A 12,397-nucleotide genomic window follows, 5' to 3' on the forward strand; every position below is an offset into this window, starting at 1 on the left:
CAACCAGATACACTTCGATTAGATCACATGATGAGCTGAGAGTGATAGTCCCGACTCCGGCTACTTCTTCTTTAGCATTGTCTCCAAATCTAACACATCCTCCATCAATCTTTTTTATAGTTTTGAAGTTTTCTTTCTTTACGCGCATATGTCTGGAGCATCCACTATCAAGTACCCACATTCCTTTTCTGTAGGTTATTTTAAATTGCTCCTGCAAGACAACAAGATTAGTTTCTTTTAGGTACCCAAGTATTTTTGGGTCCTTGATGATTAGTAACTTTTGGTCTCCAAATCTATTTTCCAGAAGAATATTTTCTGGAGTTAAAAGATTTGTGACCAAATTCTCCACAAGTATAACAAGTAACTGTAACAGCATTATCAGGAGAGTGATAATTTAGTATAGATCTATTTGAACTATTGGAGCTTTGATTAGGAGTTCTTCTCCTGTTGAGAATAGATCTGTTAGATCTGATAGAACTATGACTGGAAGATTTCCTGATACTGTTTAGTTGCATTTTTACTTCTTCCAATTCTTCCGTCAGTAAGTCGACTTCAATCTGACTTGCTTCAAGAAGAACCTGCCAATCTTTCTTTTCTTGAGCAATTTTATTGTACTCGTCAATTACCTTTTGTAATTCATCAGCAACCATGTCCAAAGAACTTTGTAAGTCATTACAATTAGGACAGTTAAAGAGTCTTACCTCACTTGTTTCACCTAGTCCTATGAAACATAGATTTGCCATTTCATCATGATCATCATCGGTAGTTTCTCCTTGATCCCATGCTCCGAGACTTTTTGGATCTTCGTTTCTTCGATTGTTTCTTCTTCTCCGTTCTAGGCAATTTTGTTTGATATGACCTGGTTTTCCACAGTAGTAGCATCAATCATCATTTCTTATGAAATCATAGCTTTTAAAGTCCTGTTGAGGTCTCTGTCTTCTCTGTCTAAGCATTTGTCTTACTCCTCGATTTATAAGAGTCATTCCTTCATCTTGATTTTCATTAGCCTTCTCCCCAATTTCAGATGTCTCAGCAGTGAATGCCACTGTCTTCTTTTTGTCATCTTTGTTGTACCTGTTAATATGATTTTGTTCGTAGGCCATTAAGTTGCCTCGAAGTTCATCGTATGTCATTTTCTATAGATCTCCATCTTCAAGAATAGCAGCTTTAGTTTCCCAGGCTTTGGGAAGACTTCTTACAAGTTTTCTAACTTGTAGTCCATTTGAATACACCATTCCAAGTGATTTGAGTTCGCGGATAATTTTACTAAATCTTGAGAACATAGTTTCTATGTTTTCATCTTCGGCCATTTTGAACAATTCATACTCATTTACCAGTGAACTGATCCGACCCTCCTTAACCTTGGTGGTTCCTTCATAAGTCACTTCTAGTTTGTCCCACATTTCTTTCGCAGTTTCACATGTCGATATCTTGTCATATTCAGCTCCACTTACTGCACAATATAACAAACTTATAGCTCTAGCATTAGTCTGAATTACCTCTTGTTATTTTTTTGTGATATGGAATGATTCAGGGTCAAATGGCTTCTCAGTGCCATCTTTGTCAGTTAGTCCAGGAATAGTTAGTAAGTCAATTTAGTGTTTTCATTATTAAAAGTTCTTCGATTTCAAGGGGCTAACAAGTTTCCTTTAAGTTTTCATTGTATTTGTCCCTTTTTTTTCCTACTAAGGTTGTTTTTGGTTGAAGGATAAAAAAGATTTAAACATTAGAGTATAAAGTTAAATTATCATTTTATCTCTATGTTAAATCAAAATATTATAAAATATTTACTTAATTAAATATTAAATAGTAATCATTCTATATGCTACACTAAATATTAAAATTAAATCTGAAAATGTTAAGTCAAAAGTTGAAAGACAAAATATTCATAAAAAAATATTAGGCATTTCTGCCCTTTTAAAGACTAAATTAGTTCCATTCTTTAAATCTTTTTCTTTATACTAAAAAGTAAATTATTTTATTATGAGACCATTGAGTTAAATCAATATATAAAGACCATAATGCCCACTAAAGATTGAATGTTTATTTTAATCTCTAAGAGTAAATTATTCCTTCATTTTATTAAAGGAATGCTGATCGAAAAGGAGGATCTTGCAATGTTTCATCGATAATAATTTAGACAAATTACTTGGTGCAGCTTTAATTGCTACTATTATTTTGAATAATAATTGCAGTCATTGTATTCTTTCTTTTCAATGTGATAAAGGAATAATATATTCATCTTTCATAACTTATACTATCTAATTACTCTATTTTTATTCATATAAATTCATCTTTATTTGTTTCATGAGGACCCGTTATTCTTTTCATTCTATAGTTTAAATAGTGAGTTAATATCTTAAAACATCACTCAACTTTGAGAAATTATCTTGTAAAGTCATTAAACTTTGTTTTGTATCAATAAAATCACTCAACTTAGGTATTTGTATCAATAAAATCACTCAACTTAGATATTTGTATCAATAAAATCACTTAACTAAATTTTATTATTTAAATCAATTTAACATGACAAATAAATATTTTTTTATGCCACGTTCATTATTAAAATATAAAAAACCATCGATTCCAACGTTCACATTGAGGATCAATCGAAATTTATCCCCAACCTCACTAATTTACACATTGAGATTTTCAGTCAAAACTCACATGAAAGTTGAAACGTCCAGAAACCACAACTATGCATGTGGATTGTTATTGCAGTAATTATTTTTTTCATTTGCATATATGGGAAAACGCAAACAGAAAAATGAAATAATCCCTACGGCAGTTTGACGTCGGTGCAGAATGCAGATAAAAAAAGCATATAAAATACATAAGTAGTAATATAATAGGTATAATTAAAAAAAATAAATGGAAACAAACAAAGTTGAGGTGGTGGGGTTTTAATTTTTAATCTTAGAAATGAGAGTTGTAGAGCGATTAAAAATATGTAGAGTTGAGCCATTTATTTATTATTTTAATAATGAATATGTGATAAAAATAATTTATTTTGTTATATTAAATTTATTTTAATAATAAGAGTTCTGGTTTATTTACGTATTATTTTAATAAACATGATATAATAAAATAATTTATTTTATCATGTCAAATTTAATTATTTTAATAATAAATATAGGTGAGTGATTTTATTGATATAAATGTCTAAGTTGAGTGATTTTATTGATACAAAACAAAGTTCAATGACTTTAGATAAATTCTCTAAGTTGAGTGACCTTTTGAGATATTAACTCTTTAAATAGTGTACCGATTATATCATTATTGTTCTATTTGATTCATACTTTAACTAAATGAAGAAGACTCTTGAATTATAATTGCTTATGGGAGAAGTGTCAACAAAAACTCGAAAAAATATATAGTGATTCTGTATTTCTTTTTCCATATACATATTGTTATGATCAAAGTCTTAAAAAGAATGTGTATATTGTTGCGTGTTTTTTTCTTTGTTTATATTTTGTATGTGTTTTCTCTCTATTAATTTTCTTTAATTTGATTTTCTATAAATTTCTGATTGTTCTAAGTGTATTTTTATTTAGGCTAAAATTAATCTTTTGTGACTATAATGAAAATTGGCTAATTACTATCTAAAGTTCTAAATTTACAGTTTGTTGCTTAAAATAAATTTTAAACATTAAAATAAGATCTCTCATTTGATGTTTCTTGTCACAATTTTAAAATTTTATTTATAATTGTTGCATTTTATTATTCGTTACATGCATGTACACGTAGAATTCTAATTGTTCTAACGATTATATAAAAATTAGCATGGGACACACGTGCAACGCACGTGTCCTGAAACTAGTACAATAATAAGAGGCAATACAATAGGTAATAATATGCAAAATAATGCAATGGCCAATGATCCTACTAGTATACATTACCTCCACAGAACTTTGTTGTGAGGTTGGGGATTCGCGAGGTTCATATATCTTGCCCAAAATCCTTTGCTAGTGGCAAACATCAATGACTTTCTCAATATAAACATGCTCGAACTTAATCATGCAAAAATCAGTATTTTCTTTTCAAAGAAATGTCTCTTTCATAGTATCATATTTATGATCCATGAAAATGAATGAGTACGTATGATAACAATAAATACTCAAAGTTTTAAATACCAGTAAGATATAAATTTATTTTGTAACTGTGCCCCTGGCGATAATTCACCATTTTAGTAAGATTTATTTCCATACGATGCCCATTTTGGTCTAATAACTCCTCTTATGTGATATAATATATGAAACTAAATACAACTAAACATTGATACAATTTCCAAGTCCCAAGCCATTAATAACTAACATTTTATTAAATTGAAAGAATCTTTCTGAAGTTTTATAATAAAGTATTGACTTTTTTCATATAGAATTATAAATCCTAAATGCATACAAAATGACTAGTTACTCGATAAAAATCAAATATTTGAGAGCATTTGACGTTTAAGTGGCCTAAGCTTGAGCAATCATAATCTCTATTATACCAAACTATCGAATGAGTCGAGAGAGTTATATTATCACAATAACTATTTTTCTAAAATTTTGTTATGAAAATCAACAAAATATTTTTTCCGCAGTCTTAAACCAATTAAAATTTTAATACTAAATCAAAAAATATTATTACAAAATAAACAAACATATCGAGAGCCTGTTGTTGTTGGTAAAGAGTTTGAGATACCTTTCATTGCACCACATCAAGTGAAGTGGTGCAATGCATTATGCATTGGGAGTTTTGCTTAATTGTATTATGTTTTATTCTATGCACCATTGAGATTGTATGCATTACCAGTTGTACTTAACGTTAATAGTAGGAGTTGGGTATGTATTTAGCATGGATATGTTGATGAGGTCGGTATCTACGTATATGGGTCTGCATTATTCCTTTCTAGCATATTTAAGGGCATGTCGTTTAGGACTTTGGTCTTGGATATCCTACATGGATAATTTTAGTTGTGTATGTATTCTTCGTTATTGTAAGGGCCCATTTGAGAGTAAAATTGTTTGCGTGGTTGTTATTTTTTTGAAACGGGTAACCTTTACTCTGTATATCCATAGGTATACTACAACCAAACAACATAGCTCCCCTTCAAAAGTATTACAATCTATCAAAAGCTCAAAATAAATCTATTTTGCCTACAAACAATCTAAAACATCAAAGATGTCTTCTGTTTGAGCTAATAAATTATGTTTACACCAAAAGTAAAATAGAGCTAGACACTTCATTTTGACATCCTGAAGACTATTTTGTACATTTTCAAATCTCCTATTGTTTCTCTCTTTCCAAATTGACCACCAAATGCATGCTAGGACAATCTTCCATCTCTCCTCTTTTGTAAAATCTTCAATCAAGTAAAATCTTCATGGTCTTGCCCAGTGGCGGATTCAGGATTTAGAGTCCGTGTGTGCCAAATAGACTTATCGATTAAATTAATTTTATATTTGATTGAATTATTCGTCTTTTCGATATATATCATAAATCAATCAATAAAATATAAATAATAAGATATTACACTTTTATTGAGTATTTAATCAAATAAAAGAAAAGTCAAAGGAGTAATAATGTAATTAATTTAATTTAAGTCAATAACAATTATAAAAAAATGTGCCAGCTGTTTTTCTTCCTTAAAAAAACGTGCTTGGAGCCTCTTTTTTTCTTAAAAAACGTATGCAGCAAATTTCTCAAAAAAATAGGTACAAATGGGATTCAAACCCGCAACATCAGCCTTCTAAAGTTTCCCTCCTACCGTGGCACCACAAGCCAGTTTTGTTCTGTGGGTGGCACGCTTTATATTTATATAAATATTATATATATATACCTATGTATATATAGAGTTTCAGTCAAAGTTCGGGGGTGGCGTGGCACCCCCATAGCCCTTCATAGATCCGCCACTGGTCTTGCCCTCAAAGTATGAGGACTCACCAATCCAAAGCAATAGGTAGCAATCCGAATCTAGCCACGAGCGGGAGAAAAGGAAGCATTGAACCCTACATTATTAAGCAATATAAGCACATGTATGCATTAGTACAGGTAATGTACAAAGTATAAGGGATATGCATAAAAACATGAATCATGAACATAATGGGACATGAAGGAAAACATGTTATGTATGACCAAGCTAAAACATATTGAAATGCCTTTAAAGAGGAATCATAAATCTACTTCCCATGAGATACTTCTACGAGTCGTCGACCTTTCTACGGCCCGTAGACCCCATCCATTTTGAAAAATAACCGATCCAAACCGTCTTGTGAACACCCCTGGGCAGGACTTAGGGGCAGCAAAGTGCAGTTGAGGGTCTCCATGATTCTGTCTCTTTGTACAGTTTCTGGTAGGGTCTCCATGATTCTGTCTCTTTACCTCTTTTGTGTGAGTTAGCCATTCTCTGAAAATAATTTGTGTTCTTATTAGCCTCCTTCAACCATAGGCATCTTGATTTTATTCTCCAACATACTTCTTCTGCAATTGCTTTCTCTTCAATTCTGGATTTTGTTTCTCTCATTAATTTCCCCTTTTTCATTGCCATGCTTTCTTTGAAAAGGGATATTGCATATATCGGAAAAATAAATTGGAGGAGGCTTTAGAGTCCTTGAATGGGCAAGAAGGAAGTACTGAGTCAATGTTGTTGGAATCTCAGATTTTGTATCATTTAGGAAAGATGAGTGCATCTGTCGATATTTATCAAAAGCGCTCCCGAAATCTACTATAGATTCCTTGGAGATAAATCTTGTTGCTGGTCTGGTTTCTGATTGGAAGGTCTTCTGAAGTGCAGGGAACCTTGGATTTACTGAGAGTTAAAGCAACTAGCAGTTTTGAATTGGCTTATAATACTGCCTGATCTTTAATTGAAAGGGAGAAATACAAAGATGCAGAACAACTGTTATTGTCAGCTCGAAGGCAAGTTTGACTCTAATAAGCTCTTCATAACATCATGAAAAATTAGATTCACTTAGTCCTGACTTGCTTTATTTGTATGACTTTTATCCATTTTCATAACACTTGATGATGCATAATCTATGACTAGTAAAAAAGTATCAGATATTTCCTCGCTTGGAAGTTATTTTGGAGGGTTTAAGTTGGCATCAAGATGTACTTAGTTAGCAATTGATATATTCTTGTCTCTACGAACTTAAGGAGAATCTTAAGCATCTTTTATTTTCTTATTTGGGTTTAACTTGTTGTTGGTTTGTTAACCCTTTAGTAATGATAGACTGACAATTTAGAACTAGTCTAATTGAAAAGATGTGCCATTATAGTCAAAAGTGCTTGTATGTTGGGGGTTAAAATATCTGCAAAGCTGCTATATCTTTTGATTTGTTGTATGTAAAATGGAGTTTACGGTTCTTTATACAAGAAAGAAAGTTTTTTTTTAGCCATTCCAATTTGCAGGATCATGCAAATAATGCTTTTGTGTATTTGATTGGTTATAAATGTTACTTGCCTTTTTCTTTTTAAGCCTTAATGTTTTCTCTTTGATTTGGTTTGGGGGGAGGGGGTGTTATTAAATAGGGGGCATGTTTATATAAGGCTGTAAATTATAAGTTGCGTTTTGTAGGATGATTTCCTCTTTTATATCTTGTAGACAATTGTATGCAGTTTGTTATTTGATGCCAGAGATCATAGGGAGATGTCACAAGGGACAAACTGCATTCTGGTGTATTCATTTGGAACTATCGTATAATGATATTTTCTCTCCTTTGTCTTTTTAAACTTTATGCACTTTTAGAAGTGTCAAATCAAATGTGGTAAAATCTTCCACTTCTTTGCAATTCTCTGTCAAATCAAATGTGGTAAGATGAATATCTTATTGTGGACAATGGAATTACAGAATTGGTCAGAAAACACTAATGGAAGAGAATTTAGCTGCTGATGATGTTGAAATTGAATTGGCACCTATAGCTGTTCAAATTGCATATGTACAACAGGTAAATTATCTTATGACACGAGTTTGAGTAGTTTTCTGTTGCTTTGATAAGTTGCAATGATGCAAGTTGTTTTTTTTCTCTCTCCAGATTCTAGGGAACACCCAAGAGGCTGTTGCATCTTATACTGATTTTGTCAAAAGAAATTTGGCCGACGACGAGTCTTCACTTGAGGTGGCAGTAAATAATCTCATTGCTTTAAAGGGTTCTAAAGATGTCTCTGATGGCCTAAGGAAACTTGATAAGCTAATAGAGAAAAGTGATGGACCAGAGAAGTTCCAGCTTGCTCGTGGACTGGACTTGAAGCTCTCACAGAAGCAAAGGGAAGCAATATATACGAATAGGGTGCTGCTGCTACTTCATTCTAATAAGATGGATCAGGTATATTATCTGTAAGATTTACATCTGTTTGCAATGGTTCTCCTTTGAACATTTGATGCATTAGAAACAAGGGGACCCATTAATAGACATCCAACTGCTACTGTTTATTCCCCGAGTCTTTTTCCAATGTTTATTTTTGTCATCGGATTGTTACAGGCTAGAGAACTTGTTGGCGCTCTACCTGGGATGTTCCCTGGTAGCTTGATGCCTGTACTTCTTCAAGCTGCTGTACATATGAGAGAGGACAAGGCTGCTAAAGTTGAAGAAATACTTGGACAGTATGCAGATAAGTTTCCTGACAGGTCCAAGGTTATCCTGCTTGCAAGGGCTCAGGTTGCTTCAGCTGCTGGCCATCCACAGATTGCAGCCGATTCCTTGGAGAAAATACCTGACATTTAACACAAGCCTGCAACTGTTGCCACTATTGTCTCTCTCAAGGAACGGGCTGGAGATTCTGATGGTGCCGATGCTATGTTTGATTCCGCAATCAAGTGGTGGTCAAATGCCGTGACTGAAGACAATAAGCTCAATACCATCATGCAGGAGACTGCTGCTTTCAAGCTCAGGCATAGAAGGAAAGAGGAGGCAGCACGCCTTTATGAACAGCTAGTGAAAAGCCATGGAAGTACTGAGGCTTTAGTTGGATTAATCCAGACTGCAGCCCATGCTGACATTGAGAAAGCAGAAGCTTATGAGAAGCAGTTAAAACCACTACCTGGTTTGAAAGCAATAGACGTCGACAGTTTGGAGAAAACTTCTAGTGCCAAGCAAGCCGAGAAAGGTCCAAATGCTGGTGCCACTGAAACATACGAAGGGAAGAGTAAGGATAAGGCGAAGAAAAAGAGGAAGAGAAAGCCAAAATATCCAAAGGGCTTTGACCCGGCTAATCCAGGACCTCCACCTAATCCAGAGAGGTGGCTTCCCAAGAGGGAGAGGTCTAGTTACAGACCAAAGAGAAAGGATAAGAGAGCAGCTCAAATTAGAGGTTCTCAAGGTGCAGTGGCTAAAGAGGCAGCGAGCAGTTGTGATACGAAGTCAAACCAGCCAGCTAATCTAAAAGGAGCCTCTCAGAATGCAGTGCAATCAAAGGCTTCATCCAAATCAAGGAAGTAATCCAACAACAGATAACTGATGTTTCTTTGTTATTGTTTCCCTGGATTCATTTAGCATTTCTGTTGTACAACATGAGTTAGTCTCGGAGATGTCCATTTATATATTGTTAACTTTTTCATACATAAGGTTGTAGGGAAGGCATCTAAAGTTAACCTACCTTGATCACTTTTGGAAAGGCCTCATTTACTGAGTTCTCTTAGGTCTAAAGTCTAAATTATTAGGATTGTGTTATCAATCTTTTTTTAAATTTCTTTTCTCCCTTTATATCTTCTATATTCTAAATTATATTTATATATTTACTTATTATTTATATTATATTAAAATCAGACACTTTTCGCATTGAAGAGTCGTGACTTCTCAGAAGATTTGTGACTTTTCCAAAGAGTTGTTACTTTTCCAACGAGTTATGACATATTCAAAGGATTGTGATTTTTCTGAAGGGTTATGATTTTTCAAATAAGTTATGACATTTCCGAATGATTGTGACTTTCTTCAGGGGTTGTGATTTTTCTGATAAGGCACAATAAGCACATGTTCATAATACCCTTTGTTGGCACATGTTCATACTACCCTGTGTTGACTACAAATAAAGGAGTTTCTCCACATTTTTAAACAATGGATTTTATTAAAAGTTATATATTCTTCTCCTTTTTAAAACACTAAATTTAGTATATCTTCTATATTTTTAAATTTTATTTATTTATATTATACTATATTAAAAACAAACATATTTCAAATTCAAGGGTTGTGATATTTTGATAAGTTATGGCTTTTTCGTGACCTTTTTTTCGAAAGGATGAGTTTCTTCAAAAAGGCTTTCTCCTGAACTCCTTTCTTTGTGGGAGGATTAGGAATATAATTAAGAACTTATAAATAATTGTGGAGAAAAGTTACTAGATGGTTTAATGATGAACAATAAGCAAAAATGCTAAGCAAACGTAAGTCACAACTGTTTAACGATCTTTTTTTTATTTTTAAGAAGATGTATTTTTCTTAAGCAGGACACACTTAATACATTCATGTGTATTATTGTTGATCATTCCTTGATTTTAAAGTTAATAAAAGAAATGATCAACAATAACTCTTTCAATGCTATTTTGTGATTTGAAGCAATGTAATAAATTTTATGTTTTTATGGTATTATTGTTGAACTTTAAAACCAATGATCATACTAGCAAATGTGTTTCCTTCTTCGATTCGAAAATATTGAGAAATAAAAAAAATTCTTATTTTATTAGGAAAATGAATTTATCGTTATTCAAATAAAAAATAATGATTGATTACTTTGATCTTTTATATTAAAATTAATGATGAGTTATAATATTTTTATCAGAAAAAAGAATATTTATATATAAAAAAACATTATGTTTATTAGGAAAAAACATGTTTAATCTAAAGATAGAAAAAAAATATTTTTAGACTAAATTATTAGGGGTTGTTTGAACCAAAACATCGACAAAAGAAAGATAATTTTGAATTAGGATGACATTTTATTGACCGTTTTTTCCATCCGTTATTCCAGCCAGTCTGTTCCAGCGTATATAGCACGGCAACGTCTCATCATCTTCCCATTAAACAGAATCTTAAATCTAAGCAGAGCAAAAATTCCATTTCCAAGAAGTACGATATCGACATCAATTACAAACTTTCTGGCGATGATGCTTTCGCTTGTCTTTGCACCGCCATCAATTTCGACATTGAAGCTGCTCTTCAGGTCACTTCAATTCTCACTGCTCTTCTATTTACTTCTTTTTTTGTCACAGAAGCCTAAAATATCTAGAGATTTATTTCCTACTCCTAAATTTGAACATTTGAAGGCATTTGGGGTAGTAGAAAGCCGACACAGCTTTGAAAGAAAAAAATAGAGCATCTTCTGTGAGGATCAGTGCGAATATTCGAAGAATAAAGGCTAGATTAATTGAGGATGTTCCCAAATTGCAAAGATTGGCTGTGAAGAAGGTGTGTTCACTTCGTTTTCAGTTGATTTACTTTTCGTCTGACTTTTAAAATATATAATCTCCAAAGTTGGTACATTGTCCATTTTGTTATCCTTCATAATTTGGTCAATTGTGCCTTACTGATATGCGTTCTTGAAGAGGTTAAATACATGTTTTTGGGGCTAATATTTTACTTTTCAAATGTTCAGTATGTTTTCATAAAATGTAGAGCTAGGGCTATATAGAAAGAAAATATTATTGACAAAATTTGGTTGATATGAGGATAATTCCTTGCTCGGGTCCTCTGGATATCTGTACATTCCAATCATTTTAGGTCTACGGCATCGAGAGCTAATTTCCAAGTTGACTCGATTTGTCTTGCTTATCGACTCAGAATTTTTCTCCAAAAAAGGAATTGACTCTAAACTAAGAAAACTTGGATTTTCCACAAAACGTAAGGTACCTTTTGTTCGTACTCATCGCCAATTAACTACCAATAACTCGATCATGATCCCAGTTTTTATGGGTCACAAATGATGATATGAGTTTGTATGCATCGTCAAATTACTAGTGCAAAACAAGTGCATACAAAATATTATGTCATGTTTAAGATAACTTTGTTTTATATTATACGACAATGTTTTTTATACCGGTATCATTCCAAGCAGATGCAATATTTTCCTTTAAGCCCCGTTTCCCACTGCACATGTTGCACTTTGGTATTTGGCCTTCACTGTTTCTTTGCATGCAGGAACTGTGCATGGATTTATGTCAATCCCAATTGCACTCTCCACCTCAATTGGATCACAAATAATTAACACCATAATTACCATCATTAGCATAACCCCAACAACACTCCTCTAAACAAAAATAAATGCAGACCATAATATTGTATTCATATCTTAGTATTAAACAAAAATAAATTAAAGATATGAAGACATTCCAATAGGCAGGTACCATTTCTGATGTACGTACCACTAGGTCACGGGGGTGCCTCGGGGCAGGCAGCCTCAAGGCACGGGGGGTGAGGGGTGGGGG

At 32.9% G+C, this 12,397-nt stretch overlaps 1 protein-coding gene and 1 long non-coding RNA gene across 2 annotated transcripts; both read left to right on the forward strand.

The window, feature by feature from the left end:
- The first annotated feature begins 7,845 nt into the window (after positions 1–7,845).
- Positions 7,846–9,571, forward strand: LOC102603198 (uncharacterized). The gene is made up of 3 exons (XM_015312265.1): positions 7,846–7,931; positions 8,019–8,309; positions 8,466–9,571. Exons 1-3 carry the CDS (start codon positions 7,854–7,856, stop codon positions 8,706–8,708), a joined length of 612 nt encoding a protein of 203 aa, XP_015167751.1. The 5' UTR covers positions 7,846–7,853; the 3' UTR covers positions 8,709–9,571.
- Positions 9,572–10,915: 1,344 nt separating this feature from the next.
- Positions 10,916–11,276, forward strand: LOC107062061 (uncharacterized). The gene is made up of 2 exons (XR_001474402.1): positions 10,916–11,136; positions 11,240–11,276. It is a non-coding gene; the product is annotated as an uncharacterized lncRNA (long non-coding RNA).
- Positions 11,277–12,397: the final 1,121 nt, after the last annotated feature.

This window comes from Solanum tuberosum, unplaced genomic scaffold (assembly GCF_000226075.1).
Source record: "Solanum tuberosum cultivar DM 1-3 516 R44 unplaced genomic scaffold, SolTub_3.0 scf00193, whole genome shotgun sequence".
Lineage (NCBI taxonomy): Eukaryota > Viridiplantae > Streptophyta > Magnoliopsida > Solanales > Solanaceae > Solanum > Solanum tuberosum.

Coding starts and splice junctions, on each gene's coding strand:
- LOC102603198 (XM_015312265.1), top strand. CDS start 7,854: ATGGAAGAGAATTTAGCTGCTGATGATGTTGAAATTGAATTGGCACCT. Junction 7,932..8,018: donor AAATTGCATATGTACAACAG/GTAAATTATCTT, acceptor TTCTCTCTCCAG/ATTCTAGGGAACACCCAAGA. Junction 8,310..8,465: donor ATTCTAATAAGATGGATCAG/GTATATTATCTG, acceptor GGATTGTTACAG/GCTAGAGAACTTGTTGGCGC.